At 37.5% G+C, this 26,911-nt stretch overlaps 1 protein-coding gene across 1 annotated transcript in view; it reads right to left on the bottom strand.

The window, feature by feature from the left end:
• Positions 1-14,434: 14,434 nt before the first annotated feature.
• LOC5569835 (proline-rich extensin-like protein EPR1) overlaps positions 14,435-26,911 on the bottom strand; it is a 193,486-nt gene continuing 181,009 nt past the window's right edge. The window contains exons 2-4 of the mRNA XM_021851291.1: positions 17,201-17,728; positions 16,720-17,142; positions 14,435-16,657 (exon numbers count right to left, since the gene is read on the bottom strand). Of these exons, the coding sequence (XP_021706983.1) occupies positions 15,560-16,657; positions 16,720-17,142; positions 17,201-17,728 (2,049 nt within the window). The 3' untranslated portion in view covers positions 14,435-15,559. The remainder of the gene's footprint in view (positions 16,658-16,719; positions 17,143-17,200; positions 17,729-26,911) is intronic.

Raw genomic sequence — 26,911 nt, 5'->3', positions numbered from 1 at the left:
TTCAGCATGGCTGTGCTTTGTAGCCGCGAACGCTTCCCACAAGGAATTATATGAAAAAGGGCGACAAACTGGAGTGCGAAAATTATCGTGAAATCGCTATCATAAACGGCACCTACAAAGTTCTATCCGAGATTCTCTTCCGTCGTTTATCACCTATAGCAAACAAGTTCGTGGGAAGTTATCAAGCAGGTTTCATCGACGGCCGCTGTACAACGGACCAGATCTTTCAAGGCGGTATACGACAGGTTTAAAGATGGAAGATTATGGATGAGAACAAATTTCCCGAGAAGCTCATAAGATTGATTAGAGCAACGATGGACGTTGTGCAAAACTGCGTGATGATCTCGGGCGAACACTCCAGTTCGTTCGAGTCTCGGCGGGGACTATGAAAAGGTAATGGACTTTCGTGCCTGTTGTTCAATATTGCGCTTGAAGTGGTTTTCACGAGATCCTTACAATTTGTTTGTTTCGCGGATGATGGAATTGGGAGAAAATTTGAAACGGTGGCAGATTTGTACACCCGCCTGAAACGCGAAGCAAGAAGAGTCGGGATAATGGTGAATACGTTTAAAACAAAGCACATGCTGATAGGCGGTCCATAGCGACAGGGCCCGCCTAGGAAACAATGTCACGATAAACAGGGATGCTTTCAAGGTGATTGATGAGTTCGTCTAACTCTACGGCGAACCCAGTATCCAGAAGGTCAAAGCCGGAAGGATACTCTAGGCAGGACACGTTGCAAGAATGCCGAACAACAGCTCTCTAAAGATGGTGTTCGCTTCGAATCCGGTCGGAACAAGAAGGCGTGAGGCGCAGCGAGCCTGATGGGTTGACCAAGTGAACCAGGACCTGGAGAGCATGAGTCGCAGTTGAAGATGGAGAGAAGCGGCCATGAGCCGAATGAATGGCCGAAAATTTGTTGGCGAGATTTTATCAAGTAAATTGATGTTGAACCAAATAAAAGGATAAAATTTTTGGAAATTAGATTTTTACCAGCTTTTTTGACAACTGGACCACTGTGCGACAGCGTATGACTTCGAAAGTGCACAAAATTGACTGACTGTTTTGGCCGAATGATGCTGTGTGTGTGTGCTTGCTTGTTTGGGAACCGACCCCAAAACCGTACCAAGGTATCAATCGGAAGTGTGCTCCGGACAGCTTGCGAACGCGCGGTCATGAATGAATGAAGCTGACTGATTTATTTGAGTTGAATTGTCGTAAAGCAAACTGTGTTTACAACTATTCACTGGGAGCGATGGTCTTGAAGGTTTAACGATACTTCGAGTGCGCTTTATTGAAACGGAAAGTTATGGCTTCATCATCATCATCAACGGCAACATATCGGAATCATAAATTTCAAGGGAACCCGTTCGTTATGGGGGATACGGTAATGTTCGACGGCAGGGTATGTATCTATTTAAATTCACATGTTTGAAGCCTACGGATGTATTGCAGTTGGGTACACTGCTCAAATCGATGATGAGTTTTTGTTTTTAGAAGCATATTAAGGATTCATGAATGACCGTTTATGTTTTATTAATTTAGTTTGAGACCAGATTTCGCTTTGGATTTTTATAATAAACTAGTGGTCCCGGCAAACTTCGTCTTGCCATCAAGTAGGCTGTTCAAAAACGCTATGAATCGTCCCATACAATATGACACTTCCGTTCACGCTCGTTTTTCCAACTTTCTCGGTAAATATCCTGGGATTTTTATACACACAAACACGTCGGAACACTTGACGAACAAAACGGAAATATAATCATTCAAATCCGTTGACCCGTTTGAAAGCCATTTCGTGACATACAAACATCATTCCATTTTTATTTATATAGAAGATATGAGACAGATACTAGATCAAGCAGACTATGTCAATAAATATCTAAATATCGGAATTTAGCTGTATGATTTAGTAATTAATGAGTATTTCATTCATTTCTTATATCCAAGTATTCTTTATTAGGCAACACTGGCATCAATATCGAAGCTACAAATTTTAATTATGTTTTGTCAGTATACTCGTACACATATCTAGTTTCTAAAAGTGACCAAGTCTCGGGTATGTTCCTGGGGCCGGTGTTTTTCTGGTAGTTCACTGAGTCAGATCGCGTGTTCCCGGAATTGGATATAAAGTGGCCGACAAAAGTGTTTCTAATTTGCGACAAATACTCGAATTAATTTTTCACATTGTAAATATTTTTGTAAAAATCAATAACGTTTACCGTTTGTCAGCTTAGATTGATCCAACATTGCTTCTTTCGTGAAAATTTCCATAACATAGTTCTCAGCTTGCTCCACGGCTACGTTCAAGCCAATTTTCACATCAGCAAAAATGCAAAGTATCTCTTCATATTTTGTAAACCATTTTACATGAATTCCTGAGCTTCATCATGCTGTCAAACATGGTAACTTTTTCGTTCCATTCTTCCACTCGATTATACGTCAAAATTCGCAAATTTAGACCGCATCTCATCCGTAACTAAAGCCCTTTTTTGGCTCAACACTATACCAGCTTCAAGCGAACGGGAGGATACCTGCAGGTAACAACACCTATTACCTTTCGTCTACCTGGTCCATGGATCGGATAGTTTCACAATTTTGCATCATGCATATGCAAAAGTGAGCGGCAGCAGCAGCTTTCATGGAAAGCGAGCATCCAAAAGAACCCTCCTCTCTGGATCTTGAACAGTTTCCAATCTTTCTAGGGTTAGACGGGGCAAGATGGGCACCCATTGTTTGTGTTTTTTTTATCAAAGTTTTTCAACAAAATTTTTGGGATTTTGATGAATAATGATAAATTGGAATGACGACCTTGCAACTGTGTGCCATCCATTGTTACTGAAGACTTCATGGTTATCTCGGAAAGAAGTTTTCTTCTGAGTTGGGAGCATTCGGAAGCTGCACAATCTGGATTTATCTTGGTTAGTGATGCAATGCATATAAACTCAATATCAAAAGCATTCTGTTTTTTTTTTCAAATATAAGAATAATCACCAATTTTACCAAAATAAAAATGCGTAAGTAAGGTTAAATTGAGTTCATCTTTAGGGTGCCCACCTTACCCCATCTACCTCTACTCCTCGCAACGTGCCCATAGTTCATACACCACCGAGGGACAGAAGACCACACCATGCAGTATGGAAGCACACGGTCTAGTGATGGTGCGATGATGCTTGATATGATGTGCTTTCGGGTGGGCATTCAACCGGTTGTTATAGTTATTGCAGGCAAGTTCACAGATATTTTAGGCAGCCAGGTGAAACACCGGGCTCGGCGCATAGACCACCACAGGGACAGGGACTCCGTACTGTACGGTACGGGAAGAAACGGGACTGAATTTCGTTTATGCAAAATTTCGAAGAATATTTTAACTATTTGGATGCTCCAAATTTGATTCGGTGAGGTACGCTGTGGTTGGATAGCATTAAAGTGCAGCGAGGTGGGCCTGGTTGGTTTTAACGGGACCGGGATTATCAGCATGAAGGGGTCGAATTTGAATTCGATTAAAGCGGAAATGATAATTGGGCTTCGTGAATATTTCATTCAGAGTATGCTTTAAGAGCAATTTGTTATTATAAATATTTCTCAATTTATTAATCCATTCATTATGTATGCAGCAAACAAGTAAAACCTCTGTAAACCTACTGCTTTTCTTGGGAAGTCTCCTTTCATCATGTTTCAACAGTTGAGGAAACAATGTCTTCCAGTATAATTTCATCATGAATTTCTTTTGATCTGAGCAATAGCCAGAAGCCATTTATCAACGGTACTTGATTTTGCAGATAAATTTTGTAAAAGAAATCGAAATAAATAGTTTCGATGAATATTTAAGCCCGTTGTACCTATAGAAGACATAAAGTAGTAGGACTACTAAGTCCAGTAGTTATTGTGCTTGTCCTTATGTCCTTGTCCTTGTGCTGGTTGAAGGAAAAAAGTCTGCAAAATATCTGCATAAATCCCTGGTGAATTTTTCGGAAGAATTCTAGGACGACTTCCCAAGGGAAACAAAAATATAATTATCTTCAGGTGAAACATCTTGGAATCCAAAGATGGCCTCCACAATGGCCAACTTGTGCTCCTACTCAGGTTTTCAAAGGCACTAAAGCGGAGAAATAGTTGGCAAACGTTTCTGATCTTCTATTTTTAAGCTGTTATATTTTGACGAATCGTTTGTGGTCTCAGATCCGAGTTTTGATAACTAAGTGAGTACAGTATTCAAATTTATCCAAAAACTTCCCGAAAATATATTCCTGAGATGTTTTGGCGTATTCAGCGATCCTTTTATGCTTTTTAGATATGGCACAGACCCTTATCTATTCATATCAGTAAAATGAGCATTGTTATAATTTGTACCGATTCCATAGGTCATCTAAGGACTTCATCGAATATAGGCCTAAGGATCTACAAGCGTGACCAATGGTCTATCGATCGTTTTTTAATATGGCACAGTCTCTTAACCATTCATTTAAGTCGTCGGAATATTTTATTGTGGATGTTTATGGTCCTCCAAGGACTCCAATGAATATGGGCCTTGGTATCTACGACCGTAAAAAGTGATTTAAGGTTAGTTTCCAAATACTTCAGAGGTCCCTAACCATTCATGTGTGTAAATGGTGCATTGTATTGATTTGTGAGGATGTCCTAGATCCTCCAAGATCACTATCGGATATAGGCCTTAGGATCTACAAGCGTATCCATTATCCAATTATCAATATATTCTTTTTGGATATGGCACCGACTATTATCTATTCATAGCAGTAAAATAAGTATTATTATAATTTGTAGCGATGTCCAGCGTCCTCCAAAGACTTCATTCTTAGGATCTACAAGCAAGATCAATGGTCTATCGATAGTTTTATTATAAAGTACAGTCTCTTAACCATGTATCTAAATTATCGGAATACGTTATTGGTTTGTATGAATGTTTTGGTCCTCCAAGGACTCCATTGAAAGTAGGCTTTGGGATCTACAACCATTATAAACGATTCAAAGTTAGTTTTTGCATAACCCAAAGGCTCCCAACCGTTCATGTGAGTGAACGGTATATTGTTTTAATTTGTGCGGATGTTATTGGTCCTCCAAGAACTCTATCGAATATAGGCCTTAGGATCTACAAACGTAACCAATTATCAATAGAGTGTTCTTTGATATTGCGAAGGCCCCCAACTATCTGTATTAGTTAACGGAGTGTTGTATTGAGTTGTGTCGATGCTCTTGAACTTTCAAGGACTCCATGGAATATAGGCCTGAGTATCTACAAACGTGAGTAGTTGTATATTGATGATAATTAGTTATGGCATAAAAGCTTAACTCTTCATATAATCAAATGGATCAATGTTATGATCAATACTGATATTCTTGAATATAGTTCGTAAAAAAGTGATGTCAATTGAATTTGCGTAAAATAGATTTCACTTATTGAGGTTTTAGTGAATTGGAGTCCAAAATGGCGTCGGACGTTTTTCGTCATCTACTCTTCGTGCCCGTTCCAACCGGAGGTCACAATATTGGATTTTAAAATGGCGTTGGACATCGATTTTCACCATCCCCTTGTCGTGCCCGTTCCAAAAATACCCATAAATTTCCCACATAATTGTCTAAACTCAATTTACGCACTACGTAAAAAAGTAACCTAAATTGAATTTACTTAAAAAGACACCAACACGTTAATGTTTCCGATGGGCGATTATGTCTTTTGAAGGAAGTACCACACTAGACAATGGACTAGCATGTAACGTCCAGTGGCACAGTCGAAATACATTCCTGATGAAAAGTTTTCCGGACTGAAGCGGGAATCGAACCCACACTCCTTCACTTGATGTGGCTAAATGCTTGGCAACATTAACAGCACGGCCACGAAGCCCACATACTTCGTAATTGTGTTAGCTTAAAAAAAGACTTCGTAAATTGAGGTTTTGTGTATTCAGTAATTCATGGAAACCCTAAACTAATTTTAAACTAACAACTGGAATTTGTATGTCATAAGTACGTAGAAAGCCTTCCTGGAGAAATGTTTAAAAAAATCTCTGAAGTATTCTCTGAGATATGAAAGGCTTCTTGATAATAACTAATAACTACTAATCCCGGGAATGACTTTCCGTAGGAAATCTAGGAGGAAATCAGTGAAGTTGAAGGACAGGAAACAGCTAAAAAATGTTGTTAATTTAAGTTTATTTTCATGCACATATTTGGACCATCAAAATAAACCTAAATTTCAACTACAAATCCATTATTTTTCAAACGAATTCATTTTAAATTTACTCGATCACGTAATATTGAAGCATTTTTAGTTGAAAATTGAATATATATTCATTCAAGTTTACATGATGCTGTAACAACACACGAATTTGATTTATTTTTACAGTAGACTTCAATTTACACTACATTGAATTTTAAATATTTTTTTTTTCTGTGGAGTTCTTGCAAAAATCACCGAACAGGTATGGAAATAAATCATGGTCAAATCTCCGTAGGAATTTTCCAAGGAATCTCTTAAATCCACATGATTGAATACCTAAAAAGTTCGTGGAAGAAATATAAGGAATATTCCTCGTGAGTTTTTGAAGAATTCTTGAAGGATTTTTTTGATTTTTATATTGGAATTGTCTAATATTATTAAAGTGCAGCGATATGAGAACGAATGATCGCAAACAAATACAATCAATTCAAATCTATGCAAACTGGAAATCGTGATTATTGCGACCGACATTACTTCTGTAAAACAAGAATTTTGTGACCCACTAAGTTCCCTCCAAAAAAATACACATCACTACTAAAGAAGACCACAAGCAGTACACACGACCTCATGTAAATGGAGAAGTGCCGCAACCAAGGGGGGGGGGTCACCCCCCCCCTCCAGAGCAATTTTTTTTTCATAAGACTTACTGAATATATTATTGACATTCAACTCTAAAATCCACGAAAACCGGAGCAGTAAGTTGTCATAATAATTATGTTCTTCTAAGTTGTAGCTTTCTACTTTGAAGGCCTTTGAGTATTTAGTTAAATAAACATATTTTTTCTTGATTTTGCTGACAAGGTTTTGGACAGGATTTGGACGAGAAGATTGTCAGTCATTCGTCGGAGGTAGACGCGTTTTTCAAGTGCTCCGTAATTATTTTTATTTATTTTTTTTTTATGGACAAACATCGCGCGCGACCGGCAAAAATGCAGTGTAGTGTTAAAACCTGTAATATCAGTGACGATCGGTTCCTATGGAAGTGCGAGTTTTGCTCCAAAAAATACCACGTAGCGTGCATTGGAGTACAACGGCACCAAGAGTGTTTTATCTTGTCCTACATGGTTCCTCTATGTGATGATTGACAACATAATTTGAAAACCGGCATTGACACCCGCAAAGTGCTGCATCAACAGCAGCAGCTAATTAATTCAATTAGGGCGCAAACTGACGCCAATCTTCGAATAGCTGCTGATCTGAAAAAGCTCAGCGCAATGGGTGAATTATTTGACCAAATTGAGCTTCAGCTCAAGGAATCGGTGCTGTGTATTAACAGCAACACATCGTCGAGTGTATCAAATGCTGTATCGGCATTATCGCGTGTGGCCGAAAAATATTCAGGAAATACAAATGATATGCCCAGTAACGATTTGATTGCTCTAAAAACCATTTGACTGGCCTTTTAGATATTTCAATGAAATCGTCAAAACAACATATTGAAGATTTTGTTGAGGCGTTAACGGTGGATCTGACTGATGAATTGAAAAGATCTGTACCGAGGTTCAGTCGTTGAACAGCCTAACCATTGAAATGGCTGCTCATTGCAATGAACATAATGCTAGCATTGGTACTGCCCGATTTGTGGAAAATGAGTCACCGCCAAGCCTATTACAAGAGTTGGCTGAAACTGCTGATTTAAACTCTGGTACCGCAGGTTGGCGTTTACTTGAAACTAAAAAAGTTTGGCGTTCGGACTGGATGGAATATGACAAACGTCAGAAACGCCGTGCACTACAGCAAAAAGCCAAAGAAAAGGCCCAAAAGCGGAAGAAAGCAAAGAAAAGCTTCAACACTTCTAAGAACACCACAAATACTAATATGAACAACAAAGAAAAGCCGTTAAATGTTTTACCAAACTTTATGAACTATAACGACAGTCACTTCAGGGGCAGAAGTAACGGAAAATGTGATCATGACAACAGCCAAAAACCAAAGGTGTTCATAAACAGATGTCGTAAAGGAAACAATTTCTTTCCACCTGACAGGGAGCTTCTGGCTGTAGCAAAGGATCGATACTCGAGACCGCCAACGAACTACCCACCTATACAATTCCAAAGGGGGGAAACTCTAAACCCCTATCCAGTCTGCAATGGTCAACAACGTCACGTTCCCGCCACCAATCAACCAACAAACTGGATGGAGCCGAGCTGTCCCTCAAAATTAACTGCATCATGCAAATCGTGTGGATGTACTAGGTACTCGTGTTTTCAACGAAACTGACGCTCTCCCTAGATGAAGGAAACAACAATGACGTGTTAGATCTAAATATATCTTCAAACTTAACAAGTACCGAATTAAAAGATGAAGAGGTAACTAATCTAAGTAAATCAGATTGTTCTACTACTTTTAAAACTTCTTCACAGTTAGGTACAGAAGTTTTGGTTTATTGCCAAAACTTTAATTGTATGAAAAGTGCTTCTAAGATGAAAGAAATCCATAGTAGAATTTTAACATAAGAACATACTATTCTACACAGTTATCTTGGCAACAGAAACTAGCTGGGATGAAACTGTGAATAGTGAAGAAGTTTTTGGAAATATTTATAATGTCTTTAGGAATGATCGTGACTGTCAAACGTCTGAGAAGAAGTTAGGAGGAGGAGTCTTAATTGCTGTTTCTACATTGTTTAGAGCAGAAATCACAGAAACCACTAAATTTAAAGAATTCGAGCATGTATGGGTGAAAACACACATAGCAGGCGAAACGCATGTGTTTGTGTATGTGTATTTTCCGCCGAAAAACGCTCGTACAATAGTTTATGAGAAATTTTACAATATAGTTGAACATGTTATTGGTGAATTTCCTCCCGAAACAAAAGTGCATATATATGGAGATTTCAATCAACGTGATATTGATTTCTTCCCAGACGTCGACAACGAGAGCATCCTGCTGCCAATATTTGGAGAAAATGAGGCTTTGCAATTTATATGTGATACATCGGCAAGTCTAGGTCTAAATCATATTAACCACGATAAAAATCAGCAGAACTGTTATTTAGATCTCTTAATGACGAATACTGATGAAGATTTCTGTGTGGTAGAATCATTGACTCCCTTATGGAAAAACGAACTTTTTCATACAGCTATTGAGTTTTCTTTATTCGTGCATGGAAAAAACAGACCTAAAGATTGCGACTTTGAAGAAGTTCATGATTATCGTTCAGCAAATTATGACAATATAAGACAGAAAATCAATCAAGTAAGTTGGCAAAATGTGTTAAAAAACGAAGAAAATGTTGAATCTGCCGATAAAACGTTTTACAAAATTTTAAACGAAATAATACACGACGATATACCCTTAATAAAAAGAAGAAGGAATCATAACTCAAAGTATCCTATATGGTTTAGTAGAGAAATCAAAAATTTAAAGAAACGTAAGCAAAAGGCACATGAAGTATACAATTGCAATCTTTTTGCAACATTTTTTCAAGACGTTTACACTACTTATTCGGAAAATAATCGAGATCGTGAATATTTCTCATTTCTTCCGGAAATCCCAAATGACATTTGCGTCAATCAAATCAAAGTACATGATATTGTAGATGCACTAAAAAGTCTAGATGTCTCCAAAGGTGCTGGACCTGACGGGATTCCACCAGTATTTTTGAAAATGTTATCAATCGAACTTGCATCTCCGCTATTTTGGCTCTACAATATGTCTCTGCAATCAGGTAGTTTCCCTGAAACATGGAAAAGCTCATTTTAGTGCCGATCTTTAAAAGTGGCAAAAAATCTGACTTACGTAATTATCGTGGGATAGCCATTATCTCTTGTATTCCTAAGATTTTCGAGGCAATAAAAAAAAAATTATTCGATATGGTTAAAAACAGAATAACTCATACTCAGCATGGTTTTTTTAAGGGACGCTCAACATGCACAAACTTGCTGGAGTTCATTCATTATTCTTTGACAGCCATGGATAATGACAATCACGTGGAAGCTCTCTATACAGATTTCAGAAAAGCTTTCGATCGCATTGACATACCAATGTTGCTTTTTAAGTTAGAAAAATTAGTATTTCAACCGGACCTTCTTAAATGGGTAGAGTCTTATCTTACTAATCGTCAACAAATAGTTAGATACAAAGGAGTAAAATGTATTCCAATTAAAGTTACATCAGGAGTTCCTCAAGGGTCTCATTTAGGGCCATTATTCTTTATTTTATACGTTAACGACATATCCTTCATTCTAAAAAAAGTGAAAGCTCTCATATATGCTGATGACATGAGAGTGTTTCTTGAAATAGCGAACGATTAAGATATACATATTTTTCAAAATGAAATTGATATGTTTTACAAATGGTGCAATAAAAGCCTTCTCCAATTGAACGTGAAAAAATGTAATTCTATATCCTTTAGCAGAAAGCGTAGTATACCTAACACAACAGTCTACCTAGGGAATCAACTAGGGTAATTGGCCCATTATTGCGGTATTCCCTATTATTGCGGTATAAGAATTAAACCCTCATTATTAATCGAAAACTCTATTTTCTATGGATATTATTGATGATCATGAAAGCTTATAGTATTCCCAAGCTGTACCAGATAAATACTTTGAAAATAAAACGATTTTGATCGTTGGAAGAATAGTTTTGAATTATGCATCAAGAAAAGCCAATATTTTTAACCAGTCCCTCTATCTACGGACGGGTTTTCGTAAGCGTGAATTTTTTAATTTTTGAACCAAAACAATTATATGCAGCTGGTATATCAGTTCAGTATGGATGTGGTTACATGATAGAAATTGAATTTTGAATAAAAGTTATATATTTTTGAGAAAAAGCATATACCGCAATAATAGGACAATGAAAATAGCTTTTTGCCTATTATTGCGGTATCTGTAAATCACATTAAAAAAAATCGATGTTCAATATTAATTTTAAATGTAATTGCTTAATACACCCAATTCTGTTTTTGCACGGATTTTTTTTACACGGCCGTGCAAAAAAAGTTTCCAAAGGGTAAGTGTTCCCTTAGTTGTGGGTGTTCCTATAGTTGCGGTAGTGCCATTTTCACTGATTTTATTACACTAGTCACAGAACCGGCACTGCCAATCGACGTATTGACTTGTTGATACACGGAATAGTTGAAAAGAGCGTTCAAATTGCTTTAAAACTGATGAAATATCACTAAAATTGCTAAAACTGTTCTTGCTTGTACCAATAGTTGCGGTAAAGTGTTCCTATAGTGGAGGATCCCATAAGGAAACAACGGATACCGCAACTATAGGAACACACATTAAAAATATACCGCAACTAAAGGAACAGTGTACCAATAGTGGAGGTATTATTTTTCACTGACATGCCGTGGATTACTGCGATGAAATCATTTTTCTCATTAAGTCAATGGTTGTTACTTTTCGTTACAACATTAACATGTACATTAATTACATTTCTTGAATTTAGGCGCATAAATGAAGTTCAATCGTGCTTAGTACCTCCACTATTGGTACATCTACCCTACATTTTTTTCCGCCAAAACCTTATTTTTGCATGAAATGTCGAGAAATGATGTTACTTTTTTTGCACGGTTTTTGAAATTTTGAACTGAAAACTTTTTTTGCACGGTACGCATCCCCCGTGCATAAACAGAATCGGGTGTACATCAATTATATTATTAGGATACTATTTTGTGACATTTGTTTTTGTCATTCATACATTTATTTAGTCTAACAAAAGATTTCTCTTTATGTTTACCCTGTAGTTGCTCTTATTTACAAATATATCGTAAATATACACAATGTTTTACCGAAAAATCACGTAAACTGATTGAAAATCGGAATACATGCCAAAAATGCATTGAAAAACTAATATACAAGATGATCGCAAGAAAACAATCTCTTGAAATTGCATTGGATTAATGAAAACTAGTGAAACAAATTTTTAAAAACATCAACATTGTGATTAAACTTAAGTCGAAAAAATCATTCCTTTTACAGCGACTAGTGGTCTCAGATGGAAGAACCTTGTCGTTTTACGTTAACATTATCCAGCTACGACGGAAGAGGAGACAAAACCGGCAGAAAATCATTCGATTCTGTTGATTTGTTGTCGAATCGTGACATAAAGTAATGAATTAGTTTTCTTCACAGATATGTCCAAAGTCACACAAACTGACAGTACCGTGCAGTGTCATTAACATGGAGGGTGCATAGTTTCAATGCTAGAACATTGTGTGGCATTGAATGTATACTGACTACAATAAAATCTATGATTTTTGGTATACCGCAATAATAGGACGGCACTACCGTAATAATAGGATGAAATACCGCAATAATAGGACATAGGAAGCGCTTCAGATTTATGTCAAAAAATGTACGTTTGATTTGAAAATTTACTTTTTTACTTCAATATAATCCAGATAAAGGATAGTGTTAACACTTCACATTGCAAAATACTATAATATTTAGGTTTTAGACACTGAAATACGATTTAAATTTCAACACCGTGCTTAAGTCCTCCATAATAGGACGGTTACCCTAGTAGAAAAATGCGTAAGAATAAGAGATTTAGGAGTGATTTTAGATGCCAATGTTACTTTTAAAGATCACTATACAGTCGAAGCGCGTTATTACGACATCGCAAGGGACCGTCGCAATAGAGGAAAGTCGTTATAAAGAATAGATATAAAATTGAAATATTTTTCATGGGACCGAAAAATGTCGCTATAGTGAGCTTTTGTCGTTATAAAAGTTGTTATAACGAGCTTCGACTGTAATACAATTATCAACAAGGCAAACAAGATGTTAGCATTTATAAAACGATTTAGCTATAATTTTCACGATCCATACACTATAAAAACATTATACATAACCTATGTGCGTTCAATTTTAGAATACTGTAGCATAGTTTGGTCACCATTTTCATCAACCCATGAAAATCGTATAGAATCAGTTCAAAAACAATTTCTGTTGTTTGCACTTCGAAAATTAGGTTGGACAAGGTTACCTCTACCATCTTATGAAGCACGATGCATGCTCATTAATATTCAAACATTGAAGAAACGTCGCGAATTTGCCATGGTCTCGTTCGTAAACGATATAGTTTCGCATCGTATTGACTCGATGACACTTTTGTCAAAATTAAATTTTTATGCTCCTTCAAGACAACTGCGATGTCGTAGTATTTTTTATACAAACCATCACCGCACAAATTATGCCAAATTTGAGCCTTTAAATCAAATAATGTTTGTTTACAATAAACATTGCGAAACCATTGACGAAATCGGAAAAAAATTATGTTATATCAAAATTCGAACTAGATTAAGAAAATAACGTTTTTAAACTATATAGTATTAAGTTCAAAATTGTAATAAAATGGTCTACTTCTGATTGACGACATGAAATAAATAAACATACATGTAGATGTATGAAAATCGAGACCGTTAGAAAAGCTGATTGATGCAAAATCCGGTGTTTATAAAAACCATTAGTCGGCTCAGCATTAAGCCGAATATTGTAACCTCCAGAAAGCACGTGAATTTCTGGCGAAGTAATTCTTTAATTTTTAAAAATCCTAAGAATAATTAAGGGAAATGGTAGATGGTAATCGTTTAACCATTCAAGTAGAATATAAGGAAATGTTCTTTACCCAAAATATTGTCTATACTCCCCAAAAGTAAAAATGTTCACCAGATACAACAGACTCTCTTTGAGCAGCCGATTAAATTTATATGGAAAATGTCTGTCTAGGGTGGACGAGGAAAGATTAAGTTCGCATATGGTATTACGGTTTGGCAATCTAGAAATATTTTTAAATTTATTTGCTCGAATTTTTTTGAACCCCGTTTTTTTAAAACAAATTACCTTTAAGTTCACAAAACCCCCCTAGAACAAAATCCTGGTTGCGCTACCGAAATGGAGTAATCTGATGAAGAGCCTTAAGTCAAACCCCAACCAGCGTCCTCTATAGTCCTACTCCCCTAAACCGTTTGGACAATATTAACGACCTTCGCACGAGAACAGACAACGATATTGATTGGCGCAAATACCACAGGTTGAAGGACTCATACGGGATGTCTTATCCCCAACTGAGAATAGGGCTCTGTACCGGAAGGCGTCGTGACTACAAGAAAAAGAGGAGAACCAAAATTTGACCGAGTATCGGAGCTTGGCAACAATGCAGCGCTTGAGAAGTCCAATTATAAAATTGACCTTTATCGATTAACGAATGTCATCATATCAAATGAATCAATGCAAATACATTCAACGAAATTCTTTATTCAATTAATCTCCAAACTCTTCGTTGTTTGTGTGACTCTACGGCAGCGAGTGCACTTATAATACAATTAAATTCGCTGTCTCTTCTGTGTTAAAACTATTGATAACCTTTCACACGTTGCATGCCTTTAAATAATAAATACCCACTGAAAAGACAAACACTCATTTCCTCGTTCTGTCATCTCGTGTAAGTGACTCACATGAAGTCCCTACTTCACAAATATCAAACTTACGACACAGACAAACAGACGTTACTCTAACTGTGCTATTTGAATAGATAATTGTCCTTGAAGCTAAGTCCGTTTGTCTATATCCACCCTGCGGCCTTCAAACTACGGTACGTGCACGTCTTGCTATCGAATTAAAATACTCAATTATAACCCACTGTACACTCCGCAGCACTAAGAGGTATCCATCAAGTCAACTGTTCGGTAACTTCGCGCTCCCTTGTAATGTTGCAACGGTAACTTTTTGTTTTCGTTTTCCCTCGACGAACGAGTAACCACCGAGTGACACGGAACGGATGGTACGACAATCTCGACATCTTAATTCATCACTGCGCGATAGACGCGATTTACAGCACGTGGTTCGTTCGAATCTCGGGTATCTTGCGGTAACTCCATTTGGGCCACCAATGTGTTCCATTCGCCGCGGTAGATGGTGACAAGATAACTGTGTGCTTAATTGATAATTTGCGCCACAAGGTGCTATCTCAGGAGAGACAACTTGCGGCACCTGTTTCTCAAACATACCTACACGGAAAAACCCGAGTTGCTCAGTGGAGGGTGACTTGGAGAGATATTTTCTCGCGGAATGTCCAGCAGAGTTATCCACCATGGTTGAACAAATCGCATTTAACGTGCAGCGCTCATTCACTCACTCAACAAACATTCACTCGCCGTGCATCGGGAAAGGGGGATGAAAATAAATTAAAATTGGCGAATGCCACTTGCACTGCGCTCATCGCAGAGTCTGCAAATTGTAGTTCACACGTGGATCTACTAGGTACTCTACAGAAATTATTAAAACAACAACGTTTTCACACTACATGTCCCATTCTGAAACACACTCGAATTGGTTGACTATTGCCCCGGCATATGGCCGTTTATCGCTTGTGAACAGAAGGTGCTGAATCAGCCAAGGTTTTTTGGCCTTCAGGACTCTTCAGAAACACGGACACCTCGCTGTGATCGATGTTCGGATCGTACGAGGATGACTCCTGTTGGAAGTTCGATTGTGGTTGTTCAATGGCCGACAAGATTGACTGGAGCAGTCCTTCGGTGAGGATTTGTTCATGAGGGGCTCCACCGGATCCTCCGTGTCCTGATCCGACGGGATTGGCAGCTTGGAACTGTAGTTGATAGGATCCCAGCTGGCCTTGTACGGGAATGGTTAGGCTATGCGATTTCTGGGCGGATACCAGTTCAAGACCACCGAGTCCACCGCTGAGACCAGGCAAGCTGGATGCAGAAACGGACTCACTTCCGGACAATTGATGGGCGGTGCGGTACTCTCCAATGGCGGCTCCCGAAGCTGGCGGGCCATAGCTCGAGTCGATGCTGTTTGATTCCTCGCTGGTGTAAGCCTGGGCTCCCGATGTTCCAAAGTACGAGGACTGTTGCTCGTGGACGTGTCCCGATAGTTCTGGACCATGTCCGCAATCGGTTGAAGAAATTGGCAGAACGTTCAAGTCGGGAATGCGAGGTTGCTGCACCTGGGCCAGGGCTTCCGGGAACTGATGCTGGGTCAGGAAAGGTTTCGGTGGTTGTTCGGATGGAAGGGCATGCAGTTCAAGGCTGGCGACCGGAGCAGTTGGGATGTCACTGGTTGGTGGAGGAAGATACACGTCTCCGGAATAGTGAGGCTTGCTTCCAAAGTTGTCCAGCTGTTCAACGGTGTGTCCAATGGATTCGATGAGACCGGATGGCACTGGTGGGCGGTAGGCAATGGGTTGACGTGGTGGTGCAACTGGTCCAGACCATGGTTTCAAATTACCGCTGATGGACCCATGGGAGATAGCGAGACCGTGTTGGTACGAGGCTGGTCGGTGGGGAACTCCGTAGATCGGCGATGGTGGGAACTGCAGTTTTGGTGGCGATGGTGGTGGGGGCAGCGGCTTCACGAACGATGGTTTGTAGGCACCTGGGGCATACGAATCGGGCGGTGGTGCTCCATAAGAGTCAGAAATGAAGTTCGAATGAATCTGCGGAAGAAAATTGAATAATTGTTCAACTCTTATGGAACCCTAGAATTTCTAGCGCTTACTTCAAAGCTGTTTCCCTTTTGCTGTTCGAGTCCGATATGCAGGTCGTTGTTGAAAGCTGGGCCAGGTTCCAATCGGGGCAATTGGAGACCGAGGTCACCGCCGGAGATAACCTGATGGCCACCGCCGAGAAAGTCACCACTGGGAGGAGGTCCGTACGAAGATTCCGGAGCGTGGATTTCTACCTGGCTTGGTGGGCCTTGGACGACTGGGCCGGCAATTGGTTTCCATCCGTCGCACTTGATCTCTGGTGGGGTTGGGGGAACGTGAGCCGAGGAGTGATGTCCAAAGGTTTGCTGAGCGGTGAAAATCGGTTTCGGTGGTCCGTAGACGGGCTTCGGCGCAACGTAGATGGGCTTCGGAGGTCCATAGACTGGCTTTGGTGGGGCCGGTTGACTAAATTGCGGCACTCCGTAGGTGGGTTTCTGTTAATAAATCATTGTGTTAAAATATATCGAAGTTAATTATAATTACGAGAGATACCGGTGGTCCATAGACGGGCTTTGGGGGAGGACCATAGAGCTGCTGGGGTTGTTGGTGGTGATGAGAGTGACGGTGTGCCTCTTCGCCTCCGAATCCGAATGTCGAGAACAGAGATTCAAGGAACGAAGACTGCTTCTTTGGTGGATGATGTGGCAGTGAGTGGTGAGCTTGCGATGGAGGTGGGCCATAGATGGGCTTCGGTGGATAGTACACGGGTTTTGGGGCTGGAGCTGGTGGTCCGTACTCGATGTTGATATTGGGCGGTCCAAAGTTTTGTACCGGTACGCCATACTCTTTGTGTGGCACGATTGGGGGTGGAATGTCCGGTGGAGGAGCTGGATACTGTGCTACTGCTGGAGCTCCATAGACTGGAGCGGGTAGGTCCAGTGAAGAGGCGGCAGAAGACGAGGGTGGAAGTCCATAGGTATCGGCGATTGGTGCCTCACGACGTTGTGCTTCGATATTGACGACTGCTTGTGTCGCCGTCGTGAGCACCAGTGCACAAATTAGCAATGCTGACGGTCGCAGCTGTTTGGATGAAACGAGAAGGGAAAGAAAACAGAAATTGAACGGGTAATCTTGGCTGTGTTGGGTCTGATTGTGGGCTTGCGCCCGATGTGTGGTTGTAGGTTGGTAATTGGAATCAGTAGAGGCCACACCTTCGCAGCATCAGACGGAGAGCGATTCGACACATTTATCATTCAGTTCCGTCTTTTGGTGTGTTGCTAGCTGGATGGTGGCGTCTGGTACGGATGATTACGGTGTATTGGAATGACGATTGTTAGCGATCGTTTTGGAACAAATTGATCTTGGCTGAGAGGTTTGGCGTGTCATATTTTCGAACACTCTTCCGGAGTGAATGGTGGAACGTGCCGTAATAGGCGTAATATGTTCACTGTTTTAATATATTATTATGTAACCCATGTCTTACTACTTGAAGTTAGCCGTGATTTACTACCTCTGTGAAACATTTATCTTTGAAAGCAGACTATCAATATCGAAAACTTGTATTATGTGTATGCCACGCACATGGTATAACAATGATTTCTTAAAACCCTAGGTTAACTGTAGCACATGTCAAGCAGAAAAAAAGCTCTTATTAATATATTCGAATCCTCTGAGCAGAATCTTAATAGAGAAACTTAAAAGTAGTACTGGAGTACCTTGTACCTTTTAACTCCGGCTCTTAATGCTTATCTTTGACAGATACGCGTATTAGGACTACCACTTGCTGTCTTCCTCAGTGTTAGTTACTCGTATCCTAGAAAAAAGCTGTAAATCATATTTTATAGGATTCTGGCAAAGATCCTTCAACAACTCTCCAGAGACTCTTGTAAAGATATTGCCTAAAATTCTGTATGACTATCTGAATCTCAAAGATTTACTACAGTGACCCCACGCAGTTGAATCACCCACAATTTATGAATCAGCTGATTTCAAAAGACAAAATTATTATCAAACTTGTCACAAAACATCACAGAATTATTTTTACACATAGTTTCTTATCAGTAAAAATAATTCTGTGATGTTTTGTGACAAGTTTGATAATAATTTTGTCTTTTGAAGTCAGCTGATTCATAAATTGTGGATGATTCAACTGCGTGGGGTGACTGTATATTGATTCTAGAAAGGATTTTTTGGGGATTTTAATTCCAGATGTTTCTTCATGTTTTTTCAGTAATTTCATCATAAAATTATTCTGAAATTTATTTAAGGCACTCCCCAGAGTTTTTTATTAATATAATATCTAAATTTCTTCTTAAGGCAGCGGTCATAAATTACGTAGCATTTTTGGTCAATTTTAATACCCACTCACCCAACGTAGTCTATTTTCCCATACCTAATGCTTGGTTCGTTACAAAATCCTGTACTGACCTACCCTCTTAAAATGCAACATCATTTATGGACGATCCCTAACACTGAATTTTCATCATACAACAAAACCTGTAACACTCCCATGACGTTTTTTTGTAAGATTTTTACAGAACTGTTGTTCAACATTCTCCTTAAATTTCTTTAGAGTAGCCTCAAGATGTTAAGACTTCTAAGCAATTCCAAAAATTCTAAGTCTCAAGTAATTCCAAAAATTATTTGTGTAATTTCCGACAGATATGTAGCAAAATATTTGAAGCTACCCTTTGATATTCTTTGAAGAGTTTTAGCACCATCATATTCCTCGAAGAATATCGAAATCTGGTGTCAGAATTATAAACCCCTTGGAAATCGGTCATATGATAAGGTAAGATTTGTTCTAACTTTCAACGTCAATTCCTCCTGGTGGATAACCATTCCTCCTATGTCTAATTTTTAGTTAAATTCAGTAACATCTTGCGTTACGAATTTTACCATATGATATCATTGGCAATATTCTTAAAAATACCACCCATATTTTCGCATTGAACTTCTACAGTTCTACCACAATCATTTATTTCTGCGAGCAGGAAAACATTGGTTTCTTCATCAATATATCACCATAGTATGATAGAATTTCGGAGATCATAAAAAAACATTTTCAAGATACGCAACTAGGGTTGACATGTCTATTACGGCTTAAACCAGCTAACGAAGTTTTGAAAAAAAACTGAAGTTCGTAGACACAATTTGGATGGACATGCTGAAAAAAAGTATTGCAACACTCTGTTTAATATTGAATCACCCCCCAGAAAGAATAACCTCAAAACAGGTAAATTTACATTACAATACCTCGAGATCCTCATGATCTGCGAAGAAGTGATCTTCAGCAAAGTTATTCAGCAAAACCACAGACATCCGGAAGGTAAACTGTTTGGTTCGTTATTTTGCCAATGGGCAGCGCTAGTGAGTATGTGAAATTAAGCATTTTAAGCATGTTCTATCTTCTGTTTCACATGAGATAGTAAGCTCTAATCTTCGATAAGATTGTTCAGGAAGTCCAGGACATGCGGAATGCAAACAATTTGGTTCGCCATTTTGCTGCTAGGTGGTGCTAGTGAGCATATAAAATAAGTGTCTATCTCATGATCCAGATGGGATAGAAAGTCCCAGTCTTTGGCAAAGTTATTTTGAAAGTCGAGGACTTCTCTTTAAGCCAGTTTTTCTTGTGATCCATATGAGTTAGAAAGCTCGAATCTTCAGCAAAGTTGTTCCGGATATCTTAGTCATCCAGGAAGCTGATATTTTAAATAAAAAAATCGCTTGGTTCCGCTAGTGAGCAAATAAAATTAAAGATTTCAAGCGAGTTATATCTTCCGATCTAGATAAGATTGGATGAAATCTTGAACAACGTTTTAGACCTGAATCACTAGGAAAGGAAGTGAATCAGGACTGAATCACAGGAATATGAAATGAATCAGATCTTAAACTCTTGAATCAGAGGTGTTTACCGGATACCTTTGACTGTCTGAACATCTTTGCCGAATACTCGATCTTTCTATCTTTTTGGATCACAATATAAAAAATTAAGAAAGCTCAATTTTACATGCTCACTAGTGCCACCTAGAGGCAAAATTTTGAACAATATGCATTTCGGATATCTTCAACCTTCTAAACAACTTTGTCGAAGACTCGAACTTTCTTTCTCATCTTGATGATAAGATAGATGCTCACTACCACACTACCTAGTGGATAAATTTTGAACCACATTTCCTGTCTTCCGGATGTCCTCAACTTTCTCAACAGCTTTATCAAAGACTTTCTATCTAATATGGATCACAAGATAGAACATTCTTAAAATGCTCAATCGTACATACTCACTAGCGGCAAAATTGCGAACCAAACTATTTGTTTTCCGAATGTCCTTGATCTGATGAACAACTTTGCTGCAGACCAAAACAGAAAATATAAATTTTTGCAGAAGTTTTTAGAAGTTCCAGAATGAACTGCAAAATCATGGAGTTAATGTGTAGAAAAAAATATGTATCTGGAAAACACTAGGATGAATTTCTGGTGAATTTTTCGGAAGAATCATAGGAAGATATTCCAGGGGAAACCATAATAAAATTCTCTAAGGAAATTCCTAAACAAGTTACTCGGGAAACTTTTGAGTATTTCTTGGAAGAGTTTTAGAAATTACAGTTAAACGAATTCCGCTGGAAACACTAAGAATGTTTCATGTTTTTTTTATTTTCTTGTATAGGTCTTTTTGAAGAAATTTCAAAATATTATAGAGCGTTTTGAAGAAATGCGGGGAGAAAAATTTATTGTGAAAAATGCAGTAAAATTGCGAAAAACTCCTCTGCACAATCGCTAAGAACAGTATCCCAATTGAATCCTGTTTAGGTAATAGGAATAATAGGAGGTATTCATTTAATTTTTTTTGTAGATGTCCTGGATAATTTTTGCTGCGAAGCTTTCAAGCAATTCTTGAAGCTTTTCTAATAGATTTTCTGAAAGATTTGTTGAAGGAATTTAAAGAGTAACGTATTTGAAAAAAATTCTAAAGCATTACCTGACAAAATTCTTCAAAATATTTTCCAAGCAATTTGATAAAGGTTCTGCAACAAACATTCTGTTGAGATTAGAAAGCCCAAAGAAACTTCAAGAAACATCTTTTAAATAATAACTATGGATCCCGGGATAATTTTCCGTGGGAGTTCCAGGAGGAACTCAGAGAAAATTGGTCAAGATGTTCTGAAAATGTGAGGAAATAATACAGACAGAAATCTGCATGGTAATTCTCAGACGCAAATCTTTGAAGCGCATGGTTGAATACTGGAAAATTTCGTACAATGGATTTGGAGGGCGAAAAAAGCAAGGCCGAAAGTGTGAGGAATAGAAAACAAGGATTAAAAACAGTTGGAGAAGTCAATCAATTTAATAAAGGAATACACTCCTATAATTTGGAGACTATTGATTACACATTTAACTACTTTCCCTCGTTTTGTTTGTATCTTCTAACGTGCTCATTTTTTTTCACGTGCGATAATCACAGTAGGCAAAGCAGTTATCTGTTATTGGCATTACAGTCTGTATAATTCAAAAGCTGATTCGTTTCAAAGTGCGACGTTTAGGCGTATTTAACACATTTTTCAAGTATGGTGTTGAATGCAGCGAAATGTCGAATATTGAAACGAATCAGCTATAAATTTCTACAAACTGCAATGCCAATAACAGATTGCTGCAATTTTCCTCAGTCGATAGCATTCCCTCCTATAGATAAAACTTGGACAAACCATGTCAAAGACGAAATATGTTTGATAATCATTCAGTTTTTTAAACTTAAGCATTCCTGCGAATTATTGATTTGCAATTGGAATTTTCTCTACGAATTGGATTCAAAATCTATAAAAGAAGATGATTAATTTACAAAAGAACTAGCTAAACTGCAAAAGAACGGAAAATTTTACTGACAACAATCAACTGCCAAGCTTAAGAAAAAAGAATCTGGATTTTTTAATCAAGAAAACCTTTTTATATTCCATTGAAGTGAAAAAGATAATGAAGAATTCTCTGGATTTTTCTGAATGTTTTGTCATTTTGAAATTGCCAATCATTAATTATTCAAAATTTCTTAAACTTTTTCAGGATATTTTGAAAAAAAAAACAAATTTTTCCACAGAAAATAATGTTTAACCAATCAAATTAATAAGTTTCGTAATGCAGGGAGCGAGCTAAATCTATTTTATGCAAAGGAAACTGGGCCAGTGGCTTGTAATGCACGTAGGTTTGTACTAGAATGTCAATTAATTCAAAACACACACTTTTTTTCGCTAAAATCAGCAATATTTAGCTGAAATTTTCCGTACCTACTGATATTTTCAGCATATCGAATTGCTCAATTTCAATAAAAAACATGCTGATTTTTCAGCGTTGTGCATTAAAGATCAGCAGTTCAGTTTACTAAAAATATCAGCTCTGCAAATTTCAGGAAAAATATTGATAATTTCAGCAAACAATAATAAAGTAAAGTAAACGCATGACTTTTTTAATGGAAGTTTAACAATTTTACATCAGTAAACTTGATAACTTAGCCAATCTTCGATACACTTATGGTACAATATTGATCAAAATTATAGCAAAGTAAACTGTGTTAAACAAATATTTCAAAAATTCATGAGGGGAGCGATTCCAAAAGTGTATTGGCTCAAAGAAGGCGAAAATCAAAAAAGTTTGGGAAACCAAGCCAATACATATCATAAAAAAATGTTCATAGATTGCATCTGTCATTTCGAAAAATATTTTCATATATAGTAATAAACATATGTTGCTCGAAAGTCGTAACAAAAGACAGTTGAAACAAATAAATGTCGCAATACAAATATCGTCATACAGAAATTTGCGGCAATGAAAGTTGTCGTTGATGAATTATTTCAAAGAGGTTTAGTAATGTAATGAGTGCCTGTAGATGTCCTGCAGAAGGTTCTCGAGGGATTTACGCAAAAAAAAAAAGATCTCTGTGGGAATGACCGGAAAAACTTCTATATATAAAAATCTTTGGAAAGTATTTTCTGACAAAAGCGCAAAATTTATATTTATTTTTTCAGAAAAAAAACATTTGAAATTCTTGGAAAATATCCTGGTGGACATTCTGGAGTAATTATTGGGTACTGTTGGGCAAATATTTGAAGTAATATTTAAAATTACTTTGATGAATTTCTCTAATAATTCATTGTCGTGTCCTGCTGGAACTTTAAGTGAAAACCTCCTAATTCGTAACCTCCCAGCAAATGGAAAACAACAGGTTCGAATTGCTGCCATTTCGACAATTCTAAACAGATTGTTAACATTTTTTCTCGGATAGCATTGTCTGAATGTCCAATTTTCCTAAAATAATTGGGATTTTTGGAAATGTCTACCGGTTCAGAGCTATTCCGATGGGTAGCAGTGTCAGAACGGGTAAAAAATGATCCCAACTTCTTTTTCAATCATATTTTACTTAAATAATTTGTATAAATTTGACTCCATTCAAACTTGATTGTTGAGTTTCGACTACGGCCATCATATGAGAACTAAATTTGACTCAGAGGCCAGCTTTGACCTTGGGTATATTTCGAGTATATATGTGATCTCCTTGCAATCAGCCTAAGATGTCAATTTAGTTTTTCTTATAAACTGTCAGTTGGGGGGTTGAACTTAATCATTTTCAAACATGGTCGTGGGAAATCATTTCAAGGAGGTTGGCCACCTAGAAAATGATTCAGTTCAGAGACTTTGTTGTTTTTCGCACAATGAAAAAAAATTGCTCTTACGTAATATTATCAACTAATCATCTATTTTCTAGGTAACCAATACCCCTCCCCTAAGATCTCTTTTGACCCGATCGAATGAGCCTGTTTTTAAATAATGAAATTTAACGCTAATATTTACAAGCTTAGTAGAAATATTAAAATTACATTTTTGAAGCCAGTTTCACGAAGGACCCTTACATAATCGAAAAAATACTTCTTATTTCAGAATCTGTGTCGATGCTGATTATTGATCATCGGGTTTTATAAATACTCCACAATTCCTTGGGATACCGACTCGTAGGCTCATCCCACCTGAATATCTTTAGCTATGCAATTTTTCTCATCCTCAGTTATTCGCTTTTCGAAACAAAACAGAGATGGGATACCCTCGTAGAAAAAGAAGCAAATCGGTGCAACCGGTTTTGTGTTTCTGATGGTTCTTTACTTTAGTTTTATAATATTCTGAAATCTTATAAAAACATCATTGCGTAATTTTTCGATTTCTTGCACACTAGTAATGGCAAGTAGCGAACATGTCTGCTGATCTGAAACAAAATCAAAACAAAATGCTTGCGAGTAAGGGATATGGATTTTTTCCATGTCGATACGAAACGAAACGATACGCGGAATATCTTGCGTTGATAATGACGAAACGAAACGAAATTTAAAAATGATTCGTGTAACTCGATACGAAATCAAATATCTCACGGAATTTTTCGAAACGAAACGAAATTTTTGAGTTTGTTTCGCGGAATACACGTTTAAGTTTTTTTTTCTTGTCAAAAGCTGGAAATTTGACAAAAGGCTTAAAAACGTATTTTTAAATCCTCTACCATATGGAAACCTTAGTGTTGCTCAGCGGAATCCTTAGATGTTTTGGTAAGACTCTTGTTTGTTTGAAATCTTCTTAATAACTTTATAAGGTTTCATTTCAACATATCTGACATTCACACAAGGGAATGAGTGGGTTAAGTGGGTTAAATGTACTAAGAAGTGGATCGAAAAGCAGTTACAAACATTTAGCACAATCTCAAAAATATTGAGTGGAGCCCAAAATTATTTTAATTTTTAGAAATGCCTTACAATTTTTTAATCATGTGGATGTGATGTTATACCAGTATATACCATAAAACATGGAATAATGATTTTCTTTTTTTTTTTGCTGTACTGTATGCTTTGTGGCTTGAATGAATGTGATTGGGGGCACAAATCGATAAGTGACCATGAAAACAATAAACTGAGAAGCAGACTCTGTCGCAGTGGGAACATAACGCCAGAAAGAAGAAGAAGAATAAGTAGAACAGAGGAATCACTGGTATATTTGCTTTAGTCTTTACTGGAGTATTGAATTAAATTACATTTTAAAGAATCCATCAACACATACCTAAGAAATCAATCAAGATGAATTTAAAAGAACTGCAAGAGTAATAAATTCCAAGAGATTTTGCGGCTGCATCTTAACCAGGATTGCCTGTTGGGGTTAATTTCGAAGTTCCTAATCAATTTTCTGGAAAAGCCTTGCATAACCTGTGAATTAATTCTTGGAGAGATCACTCTGGAGAATCAAATCTGGATGAATGTAAACTTTTAGAGTAACCCTTGTAAAAATACTGAAGGTATTTCTATTATCTTGTAGAGCAAATACTGGAAAAATGATCCTATTCCAAAATCTGTGAAGGAATTTCTGGACGATTTCTGGAAGAATTAAGAATTGTTGATTTTATCTCATTTTCAGATTCTTTGTTTAAAATTGACTACAAAACCACATTTTCACTAAATTTTGAGCCTCGAGAGTATTATGAAAAATATTTGATAATTTCGAAAAAAAAGTTTTGAACCTGGACTACATAGCATAGAGGAACCGCAAATAAAATTAACAAGTTCACCCATTTTCGTTCAGACAATCCGTCTTTCAATGAGCTAAATTTAATGTTTGGCTTTTCTTTCTCGAGATTTGCAAAAATCGAAAAAAAAATTGTTGCGCTTTTCCATTGTGAAATATTCTAGGTACTCCGACAAATTTGATTCTAAATCCGAAACCAATTTTGATGATGCATGCAATGCATGAATGAAATTTATAACTGATTTGTGATTTTTTCCTTAAAAAAATCATCAAAATCGATCGAAAGATGGCGAAACTAGAGAATTTTGAAACTTTGATGTCGGTATTGAAAAGGTTAAGACCTTTGCCTTGCGGCAATTGGCTTCCAATACTTGTGATGATATATTATCAATATTAAACAATCCGAAAAAATCGCATTTTTGTTAATTGGGGGTCGTGAGGAAATTATGTCACGATATAAGAGGAGAGAGGAGTTGGTGGTGTGGTACAGCGTGAATAAACCTAGATTCATTTTACGACATAAAATAATGTACGCATCTTCCTTGTTTAAGGTGAATATAAATCGAAAGCATGTCTCAGAATTTCAAGAGCACAAATCTAGCGAACCCGACAGCCAACGAGTAACCAATCGATAGAGTTTTCAGCTTGAATGGACGTCTGGTTCTTTAGATTTGTGCTCTTGAAGATTTGAGGTGTGGCTGTGGATCACCCAAATCAACGCGA

This window comes from Aedes aegypti, chromosome 3, assembly GCF_002204515.2.
Source record: "Aedes aegypti strain LVP_AGWG chromosome 3, AaegL5.0 Primary Assembly, whole genome shotgun sequence".
NCBI classification, from domain to species: domain Eukaryota; kingdom Metazoa; phylum Arthropoda; class Insecta; order Diptera; family Culicidae; genus Aedes; species Aedes aegypti.
This window is presented reverse-complemented; position numbering and strand designations above follow the sequence as displayed.